This window comes from Heloderma suspectum, chromosome 4, assembly GCF_057233095.1.
Source record: "Heloderma suspectum isolate Gila_16-S chromosome 4, 16-S_ref, whole genome shotgun sequence".
In the NCBI taxonomy this organism is placed as follows: domain Eukaryota; kingdom Metazoa; phylum Chordata; class Lepidosauria; order Squamata; family Helodermatidae; genus Heloderma; species Heloderma suspectum.
In genome coordinates this window covers 284,042,664-284,069,809 of record NC_139461.1, presented here as the reverse complement: position 1 = coordinate 284,069,809, position 27,146 = coordinate 284,042,664, and the positions used below count along the sequence as shown (strand labels likewise).

At 42.2% G+C, this 27,146-nt stretch overlaps 1 protein-coding gene across 2 annotated transcripts in view; it reads left to right on the top strand.

Annotated features, from left to right (window-relative positions):
• Nucleotides 1-27,146, top strand: part of SULF2 (sulfatase 2) — a 475,361-nt gene that overhangs the window by 298,582 nt on the left and 149,633 nt on the right. For both annotated transcript variants that reach the window (XM_084854074.1, XM_084854073.1), the window contains one exon: nucleotides 17,366-17,611. In XM_084854074.1, coding sequence (XP_084710200.1) covers nucleotides 17,419-17,611 — 193 coding nt within the window. In that variant the 5' untranslated portion in view covers nucleotides 17,366-17,418. The remainder of the gene's footprint in view (nucleotides 1-17,365; nucleotides 17,612-27,146) is intronic.

Below are 27,146 nucleotides of genomic sequence, written 5' to 3'. Positions count from 1 at the left end.
GGAGGACAGTGCTTTAAAAGGCAGTAAGCCCGATTCTTTGAGATGTGAGAGATGCTACACCAAGTGCAACTGGTTTCAGCTATTTGTTTTTACAAATGTATTATTTGTCCGACACAGATTCATTGTTACGTGCTGGTTCTAGAGAGGTACACAAAATTCATTATAAATATGACCTGTAGCAGTAAGGGCACACCAACCATTGTGGCATCTTAGAAATGTTACCTTATAATTTTAGTTTTCATAGGCAACAGCCACTTTCATCAGAAGCCTGCAGACAGCCATCGGTTAGGTCTATGGAAAAATAACCTTTTTTGAGCTGGCTGGTACACATGAAAGAGTATCCGCTTGGGCATTGCACAGAACCCTTTGCCATATACAGATGCTTAAAATGTGGTGAGGATCGCCCTGAGACCTTCTGTAAAAACACACACTAAATTAAAAAAGAATTAAGGGCCATCCTTATTCTAAGGGCCTATCCTTAATACTGGATATTACAGCCTCATTAGGAGCATGGCCCTGTATTCACAATTCTGTAGCCCGATAGACTGCAGGTCCCCAATATTCCTTACTAATGTGATGGGAATTTCAAGCTCCTAATGTGCTTTATTAATGCCTGTAGTATATACACTTGTTCAGGGGCCTATTTTTAGCAGCAAAGCTAGTTTTTGTGGCTTTTTTTCTTATTGTAAGCATTTAAGGCTGTGTTTGAGGAAGTTCTTAGGGGTTAGTCTTGAGATGTTAGAACAGTGGTGAAGTGTATATGAAACGGACTAGCTTTTCCCACTTCGCTGAAATACAGTTTATAATGATGCCTTTGGTGTGTAACAACAAGAAGTCATCCAGCCTGATGGTAGCCATTGTTTACTTGGAAATAAATCCAATTTTTCAGTAAAAGTTACTTCCAGATAAGGATGTTTAGGATATCAGTTTTCCTTACCCAAGATATAAGGTTACAATTTTAAAATACGTATTTTAATAATGTATTGTAGGGAGAATATTTGAAGGAACGTGTATTCCAGTCTATAAAGGTTACTAGTATGAATGCTGGTTACACTTGTCACCGCTTGCAGTTATTAGTGGGAGAAATGATTCAAAACAACCTGCTCACTACATGTGTAATTTAGTGTTCAAAAAGTGCCTGGAACAGTTCCTTCTTTTCTGATGAAAAGTTAGACATTTGCACAGAAGGTATAATTTTTCTGAATAGCTCAGCTATGTAAATCTGTTCTATTGGAGTAACCATCAGCTGTCATGTTTAGCAGCGACTTGAGGCTTGGATCTGTTTTGTCATACTTTAGAATTAGATGGCCAGCTGAGTGTGAGGACACCATTATAGTGTAATTATGACATAAATAAGGGTGCAATCCTATGCATGTTTAGTCAGGGGGGGAAACTTCCTACAAGTCCTAGCATGCCCCACCCAGCATGGCTGCTGGGGCATGCTGGGAGTTGTACGGCTTTTTTCTGTCTAAACATACATAGGATTGCACTCTAAGTGACTTAGAAATATTATTCATAATGCCTGCTTGTATGCTGGCAAGTATTCACTGAAACTACTCTAGTTTTTTTATGGGAGCTTGAGTATACCCTAAGGCTGCAACCTGAACATATTTACAAATGAGTAAGCCACACTGAGCACTTACTTCTGAGTAAACATGCATAGGGTGTTGGTGTAAGAGGCTGAGAAAATCTGTATTAGAGCAAAGCAGCTACAGTGAAGGAAGGGGGTAAGAAGGGAGGCAGGCACAAACATACAGCTTAAACAGAAAGCACAGACTGGTGATACAATGATCATCGTGCCTGCTTGATTGGCATGGTTGCTAAGGGATGAAGTTAGTGCAGAATATTTTTTCATGATAGTTTAACAGGATGAATTGTGTTCTTTCTTCCACTTAAATAGCACATCTGGCATAATCTGCAAGTTCTTCTAAAGCCCTGATATGTGTGAGCTACTGTCTACTAGCCTATATTTCCGATGTACTGTGATCCTTTCATCCTTGTGTGTTGTTTTATTTATCTATTTTAGCTGTTAACTTAATCAGATTTCCCTTGCATCCCAGTCCTAAACACATTTTCTTGGAAGTAAGATCCATAGAATTCGAAAGAGACTAGCTTCCAAGTAAGGATGCATAGACTTGCAACCCCTAGTATTTACACACAGATTCTTTAAAAACCACGTGTGTTAATTTAATTTGTGTAAAACAATTCTTAAAATAAACAGGAATTCAAGATAGACCACTGGTTTCATACTCTTTCAAGACCACCTCAGTCAAAAGACTCGCTATTTGTTTATGGGGCATTTGGTGTGTGATGATACTAGGAAGATTCACAAAATTTAGCTATGGGAGTGTTACAGTAGAGAGTGTATATGTGATGGATGCTTTCCAAGGTCTGAATTTGCAGGGGCATTACGGTCACGACAATTCAGTGATGGAAATTCCATTGTGTTCTGTTAACCTCCTTCTGTCCCCCCATGGCTCTGAACCAGCCTTCCCTAAACTGGTGCCCTCCAGATGTTTTGGACTGTTACTCTTGGCATTACTGACCATTGGTCATACTGGCTGGGGTGGATGGAAGTTAAAAACATCTGGAGGGTACCAGGTTGGGAAAGGCTGCGCTGAATTATCCCACCAAGATACTGTATTTTCCATTTGTCCTGATCTCTATTCCTTCCATTCAGGCATTTTACCAACTTGGACCACTTTAAAAGGGGATTAGACAAATTAATGGAGGATACAGCTATCAATGATTACTGGTCATCATAGCTGTATACCTCCAGTATCAGAGGCAGTATGCTTCCCAGTACCAATTGCTAGGTGACACGAGCAGGAATTCATGTCCTGCTTCTGGGCTTCCCATTGGGGCATCTGGTTGGCCATGATGGGAATGATAGGCCTCTGGTCTGATCCAGCACAGCTCTTCTTCTTACCCTTCTGCCAAAGTTTTAATCTTGTTATCCAGTTTAGTTTAGTCTGAAGCCTGAAAACGCAGTAACTCCTTGTAAATGTCAAGTCTGCCTTCTTCTAGCCTTTCAGGAGGCAGCACAAAACTCCTATAACAAATCTCTCAGACTCCACTGAACCGAGTTGTTTATCATCCTTGGTCAACATGGAAACAGGACCTGAGCTTTTCCAGCTATCACTAGAGCATAAACAAGATTTGCTAATAGTTGTGCAGCGAAGTTGATGGAGGAGATGGTGATACTTGTTTTGGGCAGGGAGAGGAGACATTTTGGGAATGCAATTTGGTTTTGCAAACTATTTGCATTTCCAATAGATCTGCATAAGACAGAATTAGGGCTGCACTGAATATTCTCCCATCTTGGTTTTGGGGTCATAATTAACTATTTGATGGTTGTGGGTAGGAAGAATTCCAAATATTGCTTTGATTGTAAGGCTATTCATATTTTCCTCAATGTTTTTTGGTGCCATTCATATTTCTTCTGCAGTGCTGCCCCCCCCCACTCACTACTTCTTTTTGCTTCCTACATTGCTTATGTAGGTGACTCAACCAATCAGGGATTATGTAGTAAATGAGATGACATTACAACATTACATAACCAGTCAGATTTGCTTATTTGATAATGTCACTGTGGGCAAATAAAGTCAATTGAGAGAAAGAGAGAGAGAAGAAGGTGCAAGACAGAGGAGTCTATATGAGTAGGCAAATGTGTTTTGTGGGCATTGTCAAACATTGCCTAAAGATAGGGCTCTTTGATTTGGTAAAAAAAATGTTTTCCCCTAAACAGTGAGCAATTTCAATGCAACCTCTCGAAAGAGGTATGTACAGAATAATATAACTGGCAGGGACTCGTTGGACTGTTTCTAGGAACAGTTTGATTCCGTGGAAGCTTATCAGGGCCTCTTTGATGAGAAAATCAATCATGGCTGGCAAGGTTCCCTGAAGACATTTTCCACCGTTATTGGCCTCCTGTTGCAAAACAATCGTAGCAGTGGAGTATTGGGATATTCTAGGTGCATTCTCTGTACAGGTCCTGGATGATGCCCCACATTCTGAATTACACACTGGTTCCTCAGCAGACAAATCAGTGTGGAAACAGTTCTGCAATAATAGGAAGTTTCCCACAACCTCACTGTTCAAGCTGAATTTTTTTAAAATTAAGGATTTCTTCCTAGTGTTCATTCTCAGTCTACCTCCCTGCAGTTTGAAACCATTGCTTCATGTCCAGTCCTCAGTGTAAAATATGAACAACCGTCCCCCTTCTCTTGGGTAGTGTTCTCTTGAACACTGACTGCCTATTCTCCACTCTTCCCCACCCCTGCCCCCACATACACACCCCTTCAGCCTACCTAGTTGCTTGAGCCTTTTTTCATAGAAATTATAATTTAGACGAGTGTTTGGCAACCTTAAATCCCCAAAAGTTTAGACTACAACTTCCAGCACCTTTGACCATTGGCCATGATGGGTGGGGGTGATGGGAATTATAGTTCAGGAACATCTGGGGACCTAAAGTAATCTAGACACTTATACTTGTAGCTGTCTTTTCTATCCTTTTACTTCTGGAGTTGGAGAACTAGTACTATTTAGCCTCTGATGTTAAAGGGCTGCTTCACTCTGCAGCAAAGTCTATTTAGACAGAGGCCAAGCTCCCATACCACCTATCTTCACTTCATTGGAGCCACTTGTAGAGTTAACTTGGCTCAAACAAGTTTGCCTTTAAAAGCAAACTCCTAGAATCCTAATGGGAATCCCTGCTTATTAAGCAGGGGTAACCACGCTTTGCCAAGTTTGCATCAGTAATTTACAAAAGCCTGTGGGTCTTTCTTCATTCCCATAAAATGGAGCAGACTACTATTTTCCCTTGGCCAATATAAGAAAGTGTGGTTTGTGGAAAACTACAGGCTCCATAATGCAGGGCATCTTGGTCATTTATTACACCATATTAAAATGTGAAGAGAAGGTGTTATGCATTTCATTGTGGTCCTTCCTTGAGTGCTTTCTAGGTAATGGCCAGTGGAGAAATATAACCAAAGTTCATAATGAAGTTTCTTAGGAACAGTTTACACAACCAAACTGAGAATGTGGCTCAAGTGAGAAAATGCTGAACTTGGCATGGTGTCATAGGGTAGCTTCATAATATGTCTAGTTGTAATCTAGCTGACACTTCGTATGCATGTGTGCTGATGCTGCTGTTTGTACTGGTTCTAGCCCTTATGGTAGTCCTATGCTACTTTCAGTAACGTTTTCCAGGTGCTTTTCATGGCTTTCTAAAAGCTCCATCTTTGCAGTTGATCTTTGTACACTGCCGTATCTGTGCATACCACATCTAGCTTGACAAGCAATAGCTACCATGACAGCGATGGTCATGAAAACTGGTGGGCTCAAAGTGAGCTGGGCAATGGTACAATAAGTGTAGGCTAAGCAGTAACTTGAACACATCATGAAGCAATTGTCCAGCTATGTTACCACTTGCCAAGTTTGGGACAGATCTACTCTACTGGCATTCTTAGTCTGCCGATTTAGTTGTGTGAATTGGCCCTTTCTTTTCTGACTTGACGTGTCGCAGCTTTCCCAACTTCAATAATAATTGGAAATAATTTGACTGTGATCCTCTTCTGAACACTGTAACAGCACTAGGATGACATCTTGACCACTTTGAATGCGTCAAGTTGTCATCCCTGACGCATTTTTTATGAATGATTTAAAGCTGTTAATTAGCTCATGCAACTAATGTAGAGGCCTGTTGAAAACCCGTCTCCATAATAGACGAATACACATTTCAGGAGCAAATAGGTTATTTTTTTAAAAAAAATCTTTTAAAGTTTCCTCACCTAGTTATTATGAGCAAAACATATTCTGATTGCAGGCTTTCAGTTGGTTGTAAAGAGTACTTATGAAGAGTACTTATTTTGATAATGACAGATGTAATGTGTGAAAATAGTTTAAACATCTGTGTAGGGAAGGTAAGCTGTTAAGTAATTATTTTGTTAAAGTATGTTTGAAAGCAAACATGCTGCTTTATGGACTCACAAATAACTGTAATTTTACGGCTGTAAATACACATAAGAAACTGTAAGTAAAACCATTTGAGTAATATGTGTGTTTGCTTCTCTGGGTCTCAAACAAGAAATTCCACAGACAGGCATTTTATCACAAACATGAAATCTGTCTGAACAAGCTTACAGTTTAATTTTAAAAGCAACAGAGATGCAAGGCAAAATACAGTAGCGATGATGGGTTGAAAGAAGAAAAATTATCCAGCAACTGAGGTCGCATAACATAATGGGACTCAATTTTTTGTTTTGAAGAACAGGATAATCGGGACAAACTTGCTGTCCATAAAATCTACCAGGGGAAAAGGAAGTATGGTCAAAAACAACAAAGATTAAGAGGTTGAAACCTTAACTCAATAGCCAGTAAGAGATGTCATTCAGAAAAACTGGTAGCTGATTGTTAGCCAAGGCAAAAAGTAATCCCTTTGTGTACTCATTAAGGAAGTATTCATCATATAGAATCACACAATTGTAAAAACTGTAAAGAAAAGAGCAGGCTAACATGCTAAATTTCCTACATGGATTTCATTTCTGAACAAGGAAACATACACACACCTATTTCACTGTGTGGGTATGTATGATACAGGAACCACTGGCTTCCCATTGCATACAGACATACGATGTCTCTCAGATCACATGTTATGGTGTAGAATCAAATCTCTCCACAGACGCAATATACATGCAAGAAATTCATCTGAAGCTACCCTGAGTCACAGGGGAAGTCTGACAAGAATTTTCAAAGAGGAATTCCCCACTGTTTCAGTGCAATCTTCACAGTACATTTTGGAAAATTTCCATCTCCCACTGGGTCACATGCCCCAAGGCTCAAGGCAGAAGCAGGTCCTAAACATGGGATTTAAGACAAAGAGTTAGTGTGGATGCTACTGCTCAGCTCTGGCCAAAGGTAGAAACAACAAGGACAGCCAACAGAGCAATAAGGGAGTGTCCTAACAGCAGTGGGACAAAGTTGGTCACGTCAGTCTTGTCTCTGGTTCCAGGACAGTCTTGATCTCTAGTTTGAGCAACAAGAGGAAACTGCTGATAAGTTTTGTGGTAAATGGCCTCACCCTACTGTGCTTCCCATCACCTTGACAGGAGGCAGATCTAACACTGGGAGGCTGATGCATTGCACACATTCCAAATTGCGTACTACAGTGCCAAATGGAGCATAGAGAGCTGGAGTTGCCCTTATGGACTTGGTCAAAGGCTGTGTCATGTACATGATGAGGCCTTCAGAAAATGGCTGTGAAGTCTTGAGTACCTATTGGGAGAAAAGTGGGATATGAACAGAATAAATAAGACCATACCTGTATAACACAGCAGAGTGCACCAAGCAATTCTTCTGGCCTTTGAGGAATGTGAGGGAGAGGAGCAACCACCCACACACGTTCCCCAGAGGCCTTATCTGGTGGGTTGCTGAGTTGGTAGCTTTGGCTCAGAGCCCAGTGTACTGTGGGTCTTCGAGTGCAAATCGGCTGACTCTTAACTATTCATCACGTCACTGTGAAGCCCAGGGAAAGTAAGCTTTTGCCAAGCCTCATCTGTTCCTGCTGTCAGCCCTCTCCTCCTGAACTATGCAGAAAACTGGACTTGCCAGACTGCCAACCCTCTGGGCTAGGTGAATTCAGAAGGCTTGTGGTTATGGCTCAACTGTTGTCCTTACCCAGGTGCTCTTAATATTAGTTTAGAATGTGCTGGCTGCTGCTGGATTCTTTTGCAGGCTGGGCTTGGCTGCAGACTACTCTGCCCTGAGGCCTGGAGATGCTTCTAAAGAGAAGTATTCATACTGGTTGTGTTTTTTGGTAAATTAGGGCTGAGGAGTACATTGCTTTGCCTTGATGGGCTGGTTTTGTCCTTTGAACAGGTCTGTCTGTCTTTGCCATACTATCTTCACTAAAATGCTTCACCAGAAGTAATGAATGAAAGGTGTTCTGCACCAGTGCACCTCTGCTGCACTTACTTTGCAGCAGGATCTCTTGCTTGATCATCCCAGAGTTCAGGACACGGAATAATGGGCTCAAGTTACAGGAAGCCAGATTCCGGCTGAACATCAGGAAAAACTTCCTGACTGTTAGAGCAATACGACACTGGAACCAATTACCTGGGGAGGTGACGGCTCTCCCACACCTGATGAGGCTGGACAGCCATCTGTCGGGGATGCTTTGACTTGGATTCCTGCATTGAGTAGTGTCAGGGTTGCCTCTGAGCACATACAGTGGCAGAGCAGTTCAGATTCTGAGGAAGAGCTGCAAAACATGGAGGAGGAACTTTCTCAGGCTTCAGAGGCACAGCTGGACGGAGAGGGGCCCCCTTCTCACCTCCCTGTGATAGATAACGAACAGGGGGAAGTGGGGGCAGGAGAACCTGAACTCTTAGGTGCCAGATGCAGACACAAGTGGGAGATGGCAGGGGCAGAGCTTAGGCGGTCTGCCCGATTGGCTTGGCGTCAACAGCTAGACTGTTGACTAGAGGTGTCACGGGAAAGAGGGAGATCTTCCCCTCCCACCCCTTAAGTTAGGATAGTTTGCTGCCTTTTTCCAAATGGTGGCCAACTTTTGTAGCTTCCCTTTGAACTCCTTGAAAGCTTTTCCTTTGTAGTTTGGGAGCCACTAGCAATTTGCATCTGTATACCTCATTAGAGTAAATAGATTAAAGCCATGGAATAAAAGCCTCTTGTCTGTGTTTTGATTTTACTTTTAGAGTTCTCAGCAGGGCAAAAAGGGAATCTTGACAAGCAGGGGGTTGGACTTGATGGTCTTATAGACCCCTTTCAACCCTACTATTCTATGATTCTAATTCCTCTGTTTTCATTTTTATTCCTCAGCTGCACTCTGTGCATGCATTCTCAGGGGTGTGCATGCACAGAGATCCTTACAGAAATAATGAGGAAGAAAAACACGCAACAAAGGACATATGTTCCACTTGAAACAGCAGGCTGGAATGCTTTCTGTCAAGCAGACTTCAGTCTTGCCATATAACATAGAAGTTTGTTTCAGTGGATCACATTTTGCCAATATAAATTGCAAGTGTGCCCCCCCAAATCTGGATTGGGACCACAGTGGAGGGCAAAGGGTTAAAGCAGGAGTGGGCACCAAGTGGGCTGCATGCACACCATTTGCTGTGGTGGCAAAAATAATTGGCCATTTGCCACTATATTTTGGCAGCAAAATGCTGCGGAGCGGTAAAAAGATAAAATTTAGCTTGAGAAGCAAAATTTGCCCCTTTTACTGCACCATAGTGGTTTGCTGCTAAAACCACTATGGGAGTCCAGCTGATGGGGGTCCAGGGGGTCAAAAGTGGCCACCAGACCCCTGAAGTTGCCCATCCTTCAGTCTCTCAACCCCCCCCCCCCCCGGCTAGGCTCCCAATCTGAACTGAGTCCTCTGCACTTGCTTTAGATGTAGATGCTAGCTACAACTTCAAAGTAGCATGTAGTTTGGCTCCAAGAGTAGTAACAATGCTTGTGATGTCTTTGAATTGTAGGAAAGCTAGTTCTGGCTTTCACGCTGCAATACCCAGATGCGGAGTTCAGTCAAGCATACTGCCTGGGACGAGATTCAGACTGTACCAGCTGTTCCTGTGGTGTTCTTGGAGAAACACCTGATGCAGACAGACAGTACAATCAGAGAGCTCTTTCCCAATCTGATTTACCCAGGTTCTAGAAGTTTTATTTCTCTAAGTGTCAAGAGCTGCTGTATAGTTCCAGCACACTACTCCTTGAATGAAATCTTAGACTGTGTATAAACTGGTGTCACTGAGTTATGAAGCCCACAAAAGGACCAGCTGGAGGTAGGTGATCAAGCTGATTTTATACACCTACACACCCAAGCTCTTCCTAAGTGCTCATGCCAGAAAAACAACCTTCTCACTGCAATCCTATGCATGATAACTTGAAAGCAAATCCCACTGTGCTCAATGGGTCTTAATCCCTAGTAAGTATATTTGGGACTCAGGCTGTGTCTTGTAGTAGTCTGCAGCTACGTATCTGCCGGTTCACTAATGCAATTCAGTGGTGCTTTCCCCTCTGCAGGTATATGGAAGCTTGATCATAATGTCTCAGGCCAATAGTTTTGTCGCAGCTTGAGAACTTTTTAAATCAAGGCTTCTCTGAGCAAAAAAGAGTCTGGGTAGAGATGTAGATATATATTTACTCTGAAATAATCTAGGAAAACGTTAGGAACAGAATGCCAACTTCATTTCACCACGTAAACCTTGCTGTGCTAGGATTTTTTCTTCTACTACTCAGCCAATTCTGGTCTTTAGAAAAAGCAGTTTCCCCTTGTGCTGCTTTTAATTGATTTCCATCACATTAGTAGAGCTTGTTGTCAGCCTAGACAAAGGCATTACTTTGGGAATTTATCAAAATTTGACTCATTGATTCTTTGAACTGATGAAACAATTGGAACTTGATATACCCCCTACAGCTTCTTCAAAGAGCTTTCTCTTCTATTACAATAAAGAAAAAGTCGTTAGGTCAGAAGACTGCAAAGCATAATTATGATACTGTATAAATCATATATTTGTCTAAGTCTTAAAGCATGAGAACTGCTAAAAATAATAAGCCAGCTTGCGTAAGAATTGCCTTGCTGGATCAGACTCAGATCCATCAAGTTCAGTTCTGTGTTTTCAACTACAGCCAACCTGATGCATCTAGAAATTAGGAAGCTGCCTCTTACCAGTTCAGACTATTTGGCCTTCTGGCCCAATATTGTCTGCTTTACTCTGTCTAGCAGTAACTCCCCAGAGTCTCTCTCAGGTACTGGTCTTTCACTTCACTTACTACCTGGTCCTTTTAACTGGAGATGCGGAGAACTGAACCTGGACCTTCAGCATACAAAGAAGGAGCTCTGCCACTGAGCTACAATCCCTACCAAAGCTTGTAGGCAGGGCATGTAGATGAATGCCATCCACTTAAGTTTGTCCCTAGTATCAGAGGTATGCTTTGTAGGAATATATAGGCTCCATTTAGCTGTTCATAGACCACTCTTCCATTAATTTGTCTAACTATTTTTAAAAGACAGCTAAGCTTGTTGTTTATTTGGTCAGTCACTTCCGACTCTTCGTGAAAGCATGGACCAGCCCACGCCAGAGCTTCCTGTCGGCCGTCGCCACCCCCAGCTCCCCCAAGGTCGAGTCTGTCACCTCCAGAATATCATCCATCCACCTTGCCCTTGGTCGGCCCCTCTTCCTTTTGCCTTCTACTTTCCCGAGCATCAGCATCTTCTCCAGGGTGTCCTGTCTTCTCATTATGTGGCCAAAGTACTTCAGTTTTGCCTTTCATATCCTTCCCTCAAGTGAGCAGTCTGGCTTTATTTCCTGGAGTATGGACTGGTTTGATCTTCTTGCAGTCCAAGGCACTCTCAGAATTTTCCTCCAGCACCACAGTTCAAAAGTCACCGAATTACTCCATTAGTTTTTAAGCAACACAAGTAGGGATCTAGGGCCATCCCTGTGCTCAACCTGAGGTGCTCTGTCCTTTTTGCTACACCCCAAACAAGTTGACAGAAAGGATTGATAATTTTGCACATGCTCTGCTCCAAGCACGTGTGTTAAATGCTCAAGGGCACTCAGAAGGAAGTGGCATGAATAGTGTCACGTTCCCTCTGGGGCAGTGGGACCCAGTCTTCTCAGTAGGAAAGGATGCTCTGCCAAGGGACTGGAGCTCCCATTTCTGCCTCCCCTTTCTCCTGTCCCGGGTAGGTTTGGTGGGTTGAAGCAGAAGGTAGCTGAGGCAGGAGAAGGCAACCAAGGCAGTGTGGGCGCTTGAGGTGTTGGTTGAGTGGGTCTTGCTCGCGCCAGGCTATGAGTAGGGCCTTGTTTAGCCCACACCTACTTACGAGGAATCAAATAGGAGTGCTCACTTTTACGAGCACTCCTATTTGATCACTTTTGACATCCCTAGTCATGGTTTTATTTCTTGAATCTCCAGAAGACACAAACCTATCTGAAAAACAAAAGTATCTACACCATGCAGCAGTTCTAACGTACTTCTTCTATTTTCTTAAAATATGTATTTGACCCTCTGTCACTAGAACAGTTGAGTTTACTAATCTAGTATCAGGGTCAAACATAAAATACCCAGCGGAAGTTAAGAATCACACCATACACAGGTTAAAAAAATCATGCTTTTATTGAGACCTTCCATTTTACAATAAAAGAGCATAGTTGCATATACGCCACTTGGGGTCAATAATATCCAACAATGTAAAGTACAGAAACCTACACAAATGACCCCCCAGGTTTGAACATATTGTGCCATTAACATAGATATAATTATGAAAATAGATAAAATGTCGTTTTCATTCTCTGCACCTTTCTCATACAAAATGGATAGAACAGATTCTCTGCTTAGCACCTGTAGTCATGACCAGTAATAACTTGGCAGAGTCACTTTGACCCCTAGCACCTTATTTGTATGGCTTTATAGTTGCCACAGTCATTCCAGTGTGGGTAAAATTGACCCCAATAGTGAAAAAAAAATCAGTTTTTCACTAAATTAAGGAAAGGTAGTGGTGCTGAAACACCACATGGCAATTTGCACCTCATCATGGTTGATGACCACCTGGAACATGGAATTGTGGAACATTGTCACAAATGGGTTTTTCCCCAGTGTTGTCACTAGGGATGTTAGAAAATTCTGCCACGGATCCCAGGGGGGCCAAATTCCAGTGAATTTGGCCCCCCGGAATCCATGGCGGAATGGAGCCCCCCGCCCCTCCATCCCGCAAAAGCCCCGCAAAACGAAGCCTACCTGGCTGCGGCTCCGGATGCAGCTTTGGCTCCGGCAGCGGCAGCTCCGGCTGCTGCTGGGCTGGTGTGGACACAAATGGCGTCCTGAGTAGGGGATGCCATTTTCGTCTCTATGGTAGCCCATGATAGGCTATGTAAATATTTACGGGTTGGCCTGGCCAGCGGCTCTGCGGCCTGGCCGCGGAGCGCAGCCGGCCTGGCAGGATTCCAGGGAGGAGGAACGGATTGCCTCCTCCCCCGTCGAGGATTCCGGGGGGAGGAACAGATCACCTCCCCCTACCTGCGGAACCCGGCGCAGCCAGGTAAGCGGGGTTTCATACACCCCTAGTTGTCACAGCAGTTGACCACACTGGAGGGCTAAATCACTCCTTATTTATTTTATTTATTTATTGCATTTATATCCCACCTTTTTTCCTCTTTCAAGGAACCCAAGGTGGCTTACATTATCCTCCTCCTCTCCATTTTATCCTCACAACAACAACCCTGTGAGGTACGTTGGGCTGAGAGTCTGTGACTGGCCCAAAGTCACCCAATGAGCTTCCATGGCTGAGTGGGGACTAGAACCCGGATCTCCTGGCTCCTGTGTTTCAAATGATATGGTTAAGATACTTATGTATTATGAATAGGTTGGATTTTCTATTGATAATTAGCTCGTGTCTTAGAATTACGGTATTTTAACGTATATATTATCATGGACCTATTTGAGATCCATTAAGCTTTGATCGTGTTCTATTATTAAAATAAAGAAAAATGACATACTGCAGAATACGTTACAAGGTAAGAAGATGTAGTGCAATTTTTGTACTATACCACACAATTGTTATTCCAATATGAAACAAATGAGAACTATCTAAAAAAAATGTATTATTATTTCACCCTTACTCCAATGTGTTTAGGACATCATAAGCTCCCTTTGGGGTGGGACCATAGCTCAGTGGTAGATCATTTTCTTTGCGTGAAGAAGGTCCCAGGTTCACTCAGCTTCTCCAGATGTTTCTGGTCAGGTGGCAGGTTATGAGAAAGACCTCTGCCTGAGACCCTGGAAAGCCACTGCATGTTGGAGGCTCCCATACTGGGCCGGGTGGACAACTAGGCTGACCTCCTATAAGGCAGCTTCCAATGTTCTATATGTGGTTCCTCCTCCCCTCGTTTCATCATCACAACAAACTTGTGAAGTAGGTTAGGCTGGCAGATGATGACACACAGTGAGAAAGGGATTTGATTTGGTCCAAGTCCGACACTCTGGATGCTTCCAGATGGACAGTTCTGAGTGCTACCAATCAAAAGACACTATGCAGCTCTTCTGTCTTTTCTATTCTGTCTTCCTAACAGATTTTTTTTGAAAGGAAAAAAGATGTAGTTGTCTTCCACACATAGTGGAAGACAACTACATCTGGACCCTCAATAAAATTCTGTGAATGATGCAGGGCAATTGCACGATAAAAGCCTTGTCTGGAAGCACCCTCTGTCCACTATTCCACAGTGTCTGTCACAAGCTTTTGTTAGCCCAGACCCTCTTTCTGATGTGTATCATCATCACGCACAGTTGCTATCTCACAATTTTGTAAGCCATTCCAGTATCCCAAGGACAACTGAAAATTTCCAAGATTTAGCCTCAAATGTTTTTTCCAGCAGCCAACAGATTTGTAATGAAACACATTTCATGCATGTTATGCTCCTAGCGTGGCTCTGGATTGCCATGAAAACCTAACTTGCAATACAATTTCAGCCAAAAGAGAATATTCTGCACTTCTCCCACTGCAAGTCAATGCAGTAACAGGACACAAGTACTACTATATGTTTCCTTTAAACCCGGGGTGGGTAATGGTTTGCTTGTGGATTGGATCAAATCAAAAATAAGTTTTCTTATCTTGGGCCTTGCAACTCTTTTAGGTTCCCTCCCATTATTTTAGACTGATCCTGGTCTATTTTCATGTAAATGTATGATATTATAGCTGGGAAAGTGGCTGCTAAAGGAAACGAGAAAAAAGTGGGCAACAAGAAAGTGAAAGTCTGTCCCTCCCATTCTTTATGGCAGCTTTTTGCTATACATACGTCTCAACTAAGCTGGTGCTGATAGCAAAACAGGTCATTGTGTGAACGGCAATGTGTGTTCTTAATTGTAGCCCACTAGCCCATTTAAAATTAGTGTTGGGCTCCGAGGGGGGATAAGCTTCGAATTTCTGCTGTAATGCATTTGAAAGTGGTAAAATTGATGATTTCCTGTTCCATTAAGGCTGCTGTGGTTTTTGCCCCTGCATCCTGAAAGTCTTGCTGTTTGCAAACTATAATAAGCCCATCGTTTCTCCTTGGCTGACTCTACAGGGCAGAGATGTAAAAGCTCAGGCGGGGGGGGGGGGAAGAGTCCCTACCCAACATCTTCCACCACCGCCACCTTCATTTGTCTTTTAGAACTGTCACCTGATTAAACTAATCTTAGTTGATTAATAGTATAATTTTTTAAGTCAAATCAATTGATTTGATTGCATCAGTTTGCATATGAATAAAAACAACAGCTCAGAACTAAGAAGTATGTGTTTTTAGATTATGCTGTGGGCTACAGAGAGACATATGGAGTGAGGAAAGAGAGGGAAGCTGAGAGAGGGGAGAGTGAGGAAAATGGGAAGCTCCCTTAAACCAAGTCAGACCATTGGTCCAACGTCTAGCTCAGTATTGTCTTCACCAACCTGATGTCTTCCTGATGTTTTGTATCACAGTTCCCATCAGCTCCAGCCAGCATGGCTAGTGGTCAGGATCCAGGGATGGTGCGAGTTGTAGTCCAAAGCATCTGGAGGGGCACCAGGTTGGAGAAGTCTGGTCCATGCTGGCTGCCACTGGCAGTCCAGCGTATTTTCCAGCTCTACCTGGAGATGCTGGGGACTGAACCTGGAGCCTTCTGCATGCCAGGTGTATGCCCTACCGCTGAACTACAGCTACTCCTTGAAAGACAGGATTCTTAGGAAAGAGGAGTGAAGAGAGTCATGTCGGGTCAGGAAAGAAACAAAGGGAATAACAGATGGGAATGCAGACGAATCTACTCTAGGATAACAGAAATGGGGGCTCAGAGGGACCTGTAGTATTGCAAAGAGTAGAGTGCTATGGGGTGCATAGAGAGAAGGGGGTAACTTGGAAATGGGGCTGCAGAGGTACCTGCGAGTAACTGAGAGATGGGAGGTGGGTACTGAATGATCTCACATTGTGGGTTATGATAGAACTGAGAGACCACTATGGAATGGAGATGATTTAAAGTGACAGAATTGATTCAAATAAAGATACTAAGATAAAATTGTAACAAAAATTCTTTTATGTACTTAATTTAGTTATGCAACCTTCTTGAATTTGTAAAATATAAAAGTGGCCCTCTGAATGATTTGAATTGTACACCACTGGAAATTTTATTCCTTTTACTTCACTAATGCAAGGAATGGCTGGACTGTGCACAGTTCGCCAGATTAAAAGATGACAATCCTATTTTCTCGTCGGGAACAATAGCTGTTGCCTTTTGGTTTACATCATTGTACATGTGCATAGTTGTAGTCAATAAAACTCTGTCAGCTAGTGAATTTTTTTAAGGATGTGATCTCAGAGTCTGTATCCTTTTAAAACAAACTCAAAGCCCTATGAAAATGACCCAGACCTTATTGACATAACATGGAATGCCCGCCCACAGAGCCATGAAGTTCAGAATTAAGCTTGTAATACTATCCTAAATTCATCCTGTATTTTTCAGGATTCTTGGAAACAAATTCAGTTGTGGTATAAATAGGCACTTTTTTTTTTTTCTTGAATTCTAGGAAAGATGCATCTCATTCCATCAGAATGGAGTTTGGCATGATGCTGATATTTCCTATAACGTTATGGGATTAACTTGGGTATATTAAACCTTGCCTTAATTGTTGTTTCTGTACACAATTTATGATATGTTGAGTAAGTAATAAATACGAGACTTGGCTGTTAAGAAAACCACAAAGGTCTTGATTCTTGTAGCGGACTGCTTGCCATAGACTAACAGCCCAATTCAATGCTTCAGATTATTTCTCTGTTTGATAGAAATAATTAAATGTAGAGGTCTGCATTTTTATTATTACACTTTATAAAACAACAACAGCGTAATGTACACTCTTGCTGAGCTTTTGAACATAGTGCCAATTTTCAGTAGAAAAGATGTGTTTTGTTAGGGTAACTAGTGAACTCTGTGGCAGTTGTGTTTGCTGTGTGCTCCACATTTGTTGTGATAAACATCTAAAGCATGAAGGGGAAATGTATGTCTGCAAACTAGGAGACATACAGCAGATTTGTTCTGGGAAATTACAGTTGGCAGTGGCTGTTTGGTGTGTGTATGCTGCATTTTTATAGATATGCACCTTTCTTGCTGCTTGCCATGTATCATGTTAAATGTTCTTTACTTCTTGCATGCAGAAATGGTGTGGTGAGGGAGTGTGGAGTTATTTATAGGTTGGTCTTCAGAAACACTGTGGTCTTCATCCTTAAGTTTTAGAATTTTCTTTTATTAAAAGAAAATGATTTATACAATGTATTGAGGTTTTTATTGCATACATACACGCTTACCTGCCTTCTCTTTTTGCCTTTTTGCTTCTTAGATTTGCCTCTGAAGAAGAAATAAAAGACGTTCCTTCACCTTTGTCAGAAGAGCATGCAAAATCAGCACAATATGGCACAGCGTAGCATTGCTGTGGGATTATTCATAATAACTTTCTTATCCTTGCTGGATGACAGTTCAGCTTTCCTATTAAATCAGCGTCTGAAGGGAAGATTTCAAAGGGACCGCAGGAATATCCGTCCAAACATCATTCTTGTTCTTACTGATGATCAGGATGTAGAACTTGGTAAGAGCTCTGAACAGGTTTGCATGATAGTAATTGATACATATGGTATGCTTTTTGCTGGGCCAAGATTTGCTCTTCCCTACATTGGTGCAAGATTTCATCTAGTTTCTTATGCAACCTATAATGATTAAACTTCCAGGCTACGAATGAACTGTTGCACTGGTGCTAAAAAGGGTCAGAATGCAGAAAGGGATTTATGGAAAGTTGTTCCATACATTTTCAGACATAAAACTTCCAATATCAACAGGTGCTTTTTAAAAAAAAATCCCTTGCTGTATTGTCTATGAGCAAGAACGTGTTGTAGAGGTGTTGCAAGCTGGAACTCAGGCATGCGTGATGGGAGACAGACTTTGGGAAAGGACTAAGAGATACATTATACCAGGTTGGTTCATGCTGTAGCTCTGCGTACACTGCACCTAGCGTGTGTACACTCATTTTGTGTGTGTCAAAAGTGGGCAGGACCATGTTTGCTGCGGTAGTTCTGTTCATTTTCACATACACACACATGCATATACTAAAAATAGTATATTAAACGGATAAAATATAGTATAAAAATAGTCTGAAAAGAAAATATAGAAAACATGTCAAAGTTGGAAGATGACCTCAGTGATTTTTTCCTAATTTTGTTATTTAAATGTTATCAAAATATTTTTTTAAAACTGTTCTTGTCATCTTTTGTATACCTGATTTCTTGTTGCTCAAGAAGGATTAACATCAAGACTCCACCCTCATTTCTGATGCTGATGCTGCATTTCACTAGCTGAAGACGTAACTGCTTAGAATGATGATTAAACAAGACTTTTAATCATGCAATAACACTTTGGATTGACAATTAAGTTGACTGCGATTTTTTAAAACTAGCCTTTGCAAAATTATGGAAGTAACAGAAATGAGTAACAACGGGGCATTCCATACTAGAGCTACTCTGTTCCAGTGAAGTTCACCATAGCCCTTTTCACACATGATGACTGCATAGAGAGTTTACCATGTGTGCAGGAGCTTGCATGATGTCCCTGCTCCTGACCTCCAAGTGTTGAGTTCAATGTCTGCTTAGAGCAGGAGTGGGCAACAGGGCCAGCCCTCCCACGAAGCAGGGTGAGGCACCTGCATCAGGCAGTGGAGTGGGAGGAGCAGTGAATTGTGCCCTTCCCTCCCTGCCAGGAGGGCCATCCTCCTCCAGTGGGTGTTCTGGAGAGCACCGCCAGCTGCTCTCCCACCATGGCATTTGCCACAGTGAGAGAGTGGCCAGTGGGGCTCTATGGAGCAGCATTCCCCCACCCGTTTCCCTCATCACGCAGCACCCTTACTTTTACTGCTGCCGCCTTAGCTCTGTGGAGAGCCATGTGGTCAGAAGAGGTGGTTTGGGGGCTCTTGCAAGAGTGCGACGGGAAGGGGGGTGCAATGTGGCAGATGTGGGAAGGGGTGTGATGCAGCAGCACATGATCTCTTCCACCTCCGGAGGTAAGAGAGCATGCACCAAGGCTTTGGGGCAACCTGTGGTCCTCGGACTGCATGTGGCCCTTGGCCTAAATTCAAAAGCCTTCTGTGAATGATGAGAACATATCAGTGATAAGAGTGATCTCTCCCTCCTCTACCAGCCCAGTGGGTGGGGAGGAAGAGGGAGAGATTAGTAGTAGTATTTACATTTGTATACCACTCCATAGCTGAAACTCTCTGGGCGATTTACAAAGATTAAAAACCATTAAAAATACAATATACAATGTTTAAAACCATTTACATAACCATTTACGCAAACAGACAGTAGATATATAGACAACATATATCTAAACCAACTTTAACCAATCAGCCATGACCATAAGACAAATCCAGGACCTGATTAAATTCATCATATGCTGCCAAATGCCTGAAAAAAGAGAAAGGTCTTGACCTGGTGCCAAAAAGATAACAATGTTGGCGCCAGGCGGCCCTCGTCGAGGAGTACATTCAATACTTGCGGGGCCACCACTTTCTTTGAGGCCACCCTTGGAGGAGGCACCCAGAGGAGGACCTTAGATGTTGAATGTAGTGTACAGTAGGTTCATGTCAGGACAGGTGTTCCTTTAGGTATTGCGGTCCAAAGACTGATGGTCATTGAAAAGAGAGAGTGAGAAATGGTGGGTAGCCCTGCCTCATTTTGGCTCTGGCTCTGCCCACCACTGGCTCCAGCTCCACTCACCATCAGCATGTGGCCCTTGACAGGAAAAAGGTTCCCTGCCCCTGTCTTGAGAGCATATGCAGGTTTAACCTGTGGTGTGATTTGAGAATCCTGCTTTTGGGGACTCTCAGACACTCAAGAGAGCCCTGTGCAGTTATACATATGTAGGCTTTATGCAGATGTTCAACTGAATGCAGGGAAATCAGACACACTACCCCACTCCCTCCTCCATGCATTCACTGACTGCAAATATATTTCCTTTTGTTCTGATTAGTGAGGGAGAACTGCTGCACTACCTCTTTTGTGCTTACTGTACTGCTCCTCCTCCTTGTCTTAAATAACACCATTTGTAAACAGGGCACCGCATCCCAAAGCAAGACAGTAACTTTGATATAATTCAAGAAAAGTACAAGGAGTTTGGAACTTTGATACTTTTCAGTGGAACTGTGAAGCAGCAGGGATTATGCAAGGTCAGAAATAGTTCTCTGCACTCCAGTCCACTAAAAAAAGAGTAGGAGATGGCTACTGTGAATGGATGCCATAATAACTATACAGTAGACTTTTAAAAAAGAAAAGCGGGGTGAGGAAAGACTTTGATAAGGTGGAGGAACTGAAGCAACTGCCTGGATAAAGGGCGGTAGTGAAATGTTTGATCCATGCATAAGAAATTAGAATGCTGAGAAAGCTACTACCAGTTTAATGAAAGTTAGTACCTCATTAAACTTTCACATGAAGAAATCTAGCCATGGAGCTGTAATCGGGAGCAGCTGTGTGATGTGTGTGTTCCAACTGCCCTCATTTAACAGAGACAATTTCTATATTCTGTTGCCTTTTCCTAGTAAATAAGTGGCCTGATTTGTTCTTATTTTTGCCTTTTTGGAGGATTCGTTATTAAAGCTGTGTACGGTATGAATTGCTTCTTCAGGGTTCATCAGCACCCTTGCTTGGACTGTAGCAGCTAAATAGGCTTGGTAGGGAAGGTGGGGGATGTCTCTAGTGCAGGCTTCCCTAATCTGATCCCCTCCAGATGTGTGTTGGACTACAATTGGTCATGCTGGCTGGGGATTATAGGAACTGTAGTCCAACAGTTATGGAGGGCACTAGGTTGGGGAAGGCTGCTCCTAGTGCATTTTTACATAAGTGCTAAGGCACCATACAGTGGACAGCATGCAGTTTTACACACTGAGCTATGTTCTGAACTGATGTCCAATATACTGTGGGACAACCATGCCTTGCTATTATGTCTTAATCCAAATAATAAATGCCCTCTTGGCTTTTAAATTGGTGAGAGAACAAACTACTGCAAGGTAAATGGATACAGCAGGAAGGGTAGAGCTTTCAGCAGATGAGGGAACCTTGTCAAGGTTCCTTTTATGATCTGGGCCCCCTGAGCAACCCCTTAAGGATCTCTTGCCTCCTTAAGAGTCCCACCATCCTTCTTTTAAACTTCCCCTTCCCAGTAACGTGGGGTTTAGGCTGTAGACATGGGGTGACTGACATTCTAGACACAGAGTTTAACCACAACGGTTTACTAGTGGATTTAAAGCAAGCAAATTACAACTAAAGGCATTTACACAAAATAGCTGAATGATACAAAAGGCATTACAAGAAAAATAAAAGTTGCAAAACACAAGTTCTTTTACCCTAGCAGACCTTAAGAGTTTTCTAGGCTGCTTCTTCCCGCTGACTCTTCAGACTATGCTCTCACCTCAGGCTCCAGCTGGCTTTGCTCTTACTGACACTCTTGCTGTCTTAATATACTCTCCTCCCTCAAAACCGAAAGTACTGCTTCAAACCTGAAGAAATGAAACTTAAGTGGAAAATGAAACTGACACAACCAGAGAAGTGAAACTACCCCTCTCAGGGTTACCCCCTACCAACAGAAAACTCCAGGCCTCCAAGCTGACCATTTTTCCCTTTGCCTCTGTAGGCCTCAAACCTTCACACCCTTAGACTGAGAATGGGTGTGTTACAAGTGTGTCTCTATTTTAACCTGTGAAATGTTGGAGGGTATGCTGTGCCACTTGCTCAAAAGGGCTTGTTGTTGTTTTTGGTACACATAATTTGAAAATTGGCTGCTCTTGACCTATCTTTGTTAGCCAAATGTTTTAGAAAATTGTATTGTTGTTTCTTTCATGTTATTATGGTCTTATGTGTAAGAAACCCACACACTGCTGGTTACTATGTGCTTTTGTTTGACTGTAGGTGTATTAAAATGGAAATCTCCATGTCTGAGGCAACATATTTTTGTGGAAGAGAAATCTAAAACAGTAGTGATCAGCTTCTGCAGGGACAGTCATAGTTATTAACCAAAGAGGACATATTATATGATGTTTGATTATTCTTCTCTTTTTATCACTAATTTTTAAATCATAAAACATTATTTAGATTTACTTTTTAATTTGTACAATGACTAGATCATCTCTGTTGCAGTGGAAAAATAGGAATTAAAACTTAGTTTAAATGAAGCAAGCATAGGGAAGGTTTTTCTTTGTTATTTTGGTGAGAATTTTGGGCATTTCAGAGCTAGACAGACCCGTTTCAATAATGCATATTCTAAAAAGCTGTGCACATTATCTCACAGTCTCCTGTGACTAAAATCCAGAGGGTGGTCCTTAAAAATTAATCACGATCTGTTTTATGCCAGCCTTCTTGTCTCTGATGCAATTGTCAAAGTCCTCTGGGTGGTGTACTTCCTTTCTCTGATCCGTTGTCTCTTGCCAATTTCAAGCACAATGGCCCACGTGTCTGCACAAATTAAGATCTGGCCAGAGAAAACGCATTCCATGAAACCAGGGGGCTATATTCATCAGGCTGTATTAGAAAATTCATGACACGGCATGCTAGTTTGAAATAAGAATTGTCCTTAAATTGGCTTTAGGCTGAAGTGTCCAATTTTATCTGTCAGAATGGACATAAGGAGTTAAAACATTATGATGGGTGCAAGATGCCCATTGCAAATTGAATCTCTGCCAAGTGGAAATAAACTAACATTTATGAAAGAGTTTGTTCATGCTTGCTGCAGTGATCAGACATTACTACAGACACGTTGGTCAGAGGCCCATTTGGTGGAAAGGCAGGGACACACATTTTTAAAAATAAATATGTACTATTTATGTTGTCTTAGTGATATCCCAAGGCTCTTTAACATGGTTTGGGATAATACCGAGGAATTGAATTCCCATAATTGATGCTAAGGATCTTAAAATCAGAATCCAACATTTGCAGAACCTATTAGCCCTATTCAGTCATTCTGAATCTGTATAAAGTTAATGCATGAGAAGAGGGAATGCTCCAGCCCCGCTCCTTCTTCACTCATTTCCATCACCCTGTACTTGTGGAGTGTGACAGTCTGAAGAGGAGAGTCTCCTGTATCCCTGGAGGTTCTCCACATGGTTAGGAACTTGATTTTCTCAAACCTTGGTTTTTGAGTCCTGTTTGCTATCTGATCATAAACCATGTACGCAAGCTCTGTACACAAGAGGTGTACAAAATTATGCATGGTGTGGAGAATGTGGATAGATAATACTAGAACTCAGGGTCTGTCAGGAGCGCCCTGGTGGCCTCTTTCAGTCTACTCCAATAGCTAACTCAAGACACAGACAAAAGGATTCTTTTCAAGGCTTTAATCCTTTTACAACTTAATGACTCTTTCAGATGCTAATCACCAGCGACTAAGCAAGGAACAGCAGAGTAGCCTGTGCTCCAGGTTAGGCAGTTGGTCCCCGTTTGAAAGAGAATCATGGGAAGACCCTGAACTTATGGGCTAGGGAGAGTTCCTCCCTCTTTCCCTTGGGTCCTCGGGACGCGACCGTTGCTTGCGCACCAAACGAGCACTACGCCTCCTTTCTGCTCCCTCCAGCTGTCATCGCTCCTGGCGTCGGCATCGAGCGTCCAGCAAGCCCCCCTCCCACACTCTCTCGCTGCCACAGTCACTATCTATCTCAGGAATGCTGGCAGGAGGAATCTCTGCCAGCTGCTGTGCCTGTGAGAGATGAGCGCACTCCTCTCCTCCTCTCCCACGGATTGCTTTTCCTCCTCAGAATCAGAACTGCTCTGGGGTTCTGTTGGCTCAGTTTCCACCCTGACAGGGTCATCCCATGAAGCTGATTGGTGAGAGGTTCAGGACAGATAAAAGGAAATACTTCTTCACACAGCACATAGTTAAGCTATGGTATTCGCTACTACAAGATGTAGTGATGGCCACCAATTTGGCTGTCTTTAAAAGGGGGTTAGACAAATTCCGGGAAAAGAAGGATATCAGTGGCTACTAGTCTTGATGGCTATGTGCTACCTCCGGTATCAGAAGCAGTATGCCTATGTACACCAGTTGCTGGGGAACATGGGCAGGAGGCTGCTGTTGCATTCGTGTCCTGCTTGTGGTTTCCTGGTCGACAGCTGATTGGCCACTGTGTGAACAGAATGCTGGACTAGATGGACCCTTGGTCTGATCCAGCATGTCATGTATAGACTATAGTGTATATACAGTAATTGGAAATCCCCAAAGCAACCAACTAAAAGAGCAGTAGGTTGATAAAATTTGGGGGACTATGACTATGTATAAACTTACTCAGCAAGTGCAGCAAGCAAGGAATTCTAACTTTAAGAAAGATAGTATGATGCCGTGGTTTCCATTTATTTTCTGTGTTGTAGCTCTTCAAATTTTTGATCAAATTCCAACTAAGTACAGTTGCCTATGTTTTTCTAACTATTACACACATACTCACAAAATAACATACATTAATACACAGTCCTTTTATATGCTGTATAAATTGTATTTTTTACTCTTTTGTTAGGTATTGAGCTACTTAGGCAGTTTTACTGTAGATGTTCCATAAACATGTAGATTATAGATGAATTATAATTAATGAATTCCTTTCTTCATGCATGTTCTTCTTTTTGTTGCCTTTACTTTGGTAACTTTATTTCGGGGGGGGGGGGACAGCAGATGTGCAAGAGCAAGAGTGATTTGTGTGATCACCCATGCCTCCAGTAGAGTATCCTCTATGAGTTCCCACAGCATCATTTCTGGCCCAGCATTTTGGATGGGCATCAGATACTGTCAAACATAACGCCACCATGTCAGTAATAGCCAAAATATGTATAAACGAATAAGGAACTAGGTGTGTACTCTACAAAACATATACCAAACCTCAGGGAGTGTGGCTTATGTGAGATATCACAGCTTTGCACCCATCCCTGTGCTTTGTAGGGGTGGAAGACATTGTCAAACATGGCAACCAATGATACCCAATCTACTAAAAATATATAAGGAGCTGGGGGTGTGCACCCAACAATAAGCACTGGCCCATCCAAGCCTCCAGAGAAGTGACCTTTACAAGACTTCACAGCATCATGTGCAGCCCAATTCTTCATTTGGGTGCAAGACACTTTCAGGCATGGCACCCCCATGGAAATAATACCTAATCTACTTAAAACATATGAGGAACTGGGATACATCCTAAACTAAGCTTTGAGCCACCCCAAATAAGATACCTAAACCTCAGAGATATTGGTCTCTATTATATGCCACAGCATTGTGTCCAGTCCAGTGCTTCATTGGAGCACAAGATACTGTTAAAGATGGCATCTGCATGCCAATAATACCCAATGTATGTAAAAATAAATGCAGTGCTGGAGGTGTGCATCCCACAGAAAGCTTTGTGCCACCCCACGCCCCAAACGTTCGGGGAAGTGTCCTTTACAAGTGGCATTGTGTTAGTTTGGGCACAGGACATGGCAAGTGTGAGGTTCAATGCCACCAGGTATAATATCACTTGTTCTTTAATGGAATTGGCAAAAAGCTAGCTTGGGACATGTAGAACATAATTCCAGAAGTCACAGTTACATTTCTGACACTAGAAGAAGTCCCAACACACATCCCTGACACTTAAATGGTGCCACTTGAAAGGTGGGCAATATTTCTGTATGATTAAAACAGCAGGTTGTGCAAAGTTAATGAGGCAAAGCAGCATCTGTTTTCATGAAGGTCCCGATCCCTGAAGAAAAGTCTCAAACAACGTACAATGTGCACTATCAGGGAGGATATGTCTGGGAAAAACTATTTCCAGAAGATCCAAAGTTATCAACTCTGCAGATTGGGGATGGGAGATGAAAGGTGGATCTTCATTGCAACCAAAGTGGACTACTTGGCCAAGCTCAGGAAGTGTGCTATGAACTGAAACACTGTAACTAAGAAGGCACACAGAGCCTTAATTTTACTGCTCTTTGCCACCATGAAGGAAACTGGTTCCGGAATCATTTAAACAACAGGAATCATTTAACTTAAATAGCAGTGGTTACATTATATAGTCAACAGAGTAGCCTTATGCCATAAACAAATTAAATAACTTCCCAGCTGAGAAGTTTATCCATAAATAGGTATATGACCATGACCATATTTATGTCCCATAAATCAATTTGAATCCCATACAGTATCAATTTGCACATAACCAAGAAATGTCTAGGTTTATTTTTGAGTTATTAGTGTGGTTTTAATATTAGATCAGTGATGGATATAAAATGAAACACCTGCATGTATATTTATTTAAAGTGGTGTTACAGGATTTCATACTACATTCTGAACATGTACACTCGTTATTTTGTCTGTGTATGTACACTCAGTTTAAATTTGCCATCTAATTCTATTGGGACCTTACAGTCACCAACAGAAATGTTCTCTCGAAATGGAGAATAACTAGTTTATAACTGAAACGTATAAAAATTAGAATCATTTAAATCATTTATTTAAAAACTGGGGTAGATGTGAGGGGGGAATCCATATCAGGGCATGTTCAGGTATTCTCACTGTATGTCCAGTTTGATCCTTTTAACCCAAAGTGCATGATTTGGTAAAAAAAAACTATGTCTTGACCACTCTGCTAAAATAAGTATGCTTAGTAATGCAACTGTGATCTAATCTTAGTCTGCCTTCCTATAATGTATCCTCCTCCCTTTTTTATCTGCTTGTCTGTGGCAATACAGAACAAAAGACACCTGTCTCCTTTTGTGGAACCCTTTTAAACAGTTGAAGATTGATATCCAATTCCTTTCTCTAAATATATCCAGTTCCTTTTAATCTTTCCTCGTATTACATGCTTTTAAGCTTGGTTGGCCCCCAATATAATGTATCCTGGTTAAAATAGGCCTACTAAATGAGACCAGTTTCTCCAGCTACAACCAGTCTGCATGCTATTATTACCTCCTGTGGGCTAAAGTAGACATTTAAATTGGAGAGGCAAGAATAATCTCCCAATTTTTTTCTTTGTTTAATGAAAAGCCACCACAGGAGGCTGCGAGTTTAGCCAGAAGAATGGCAGGGGGAGAGGCTGCTTAATCTTTCCCCACCACCACCACCTTCATTTCTCTTTTCAAAACCAT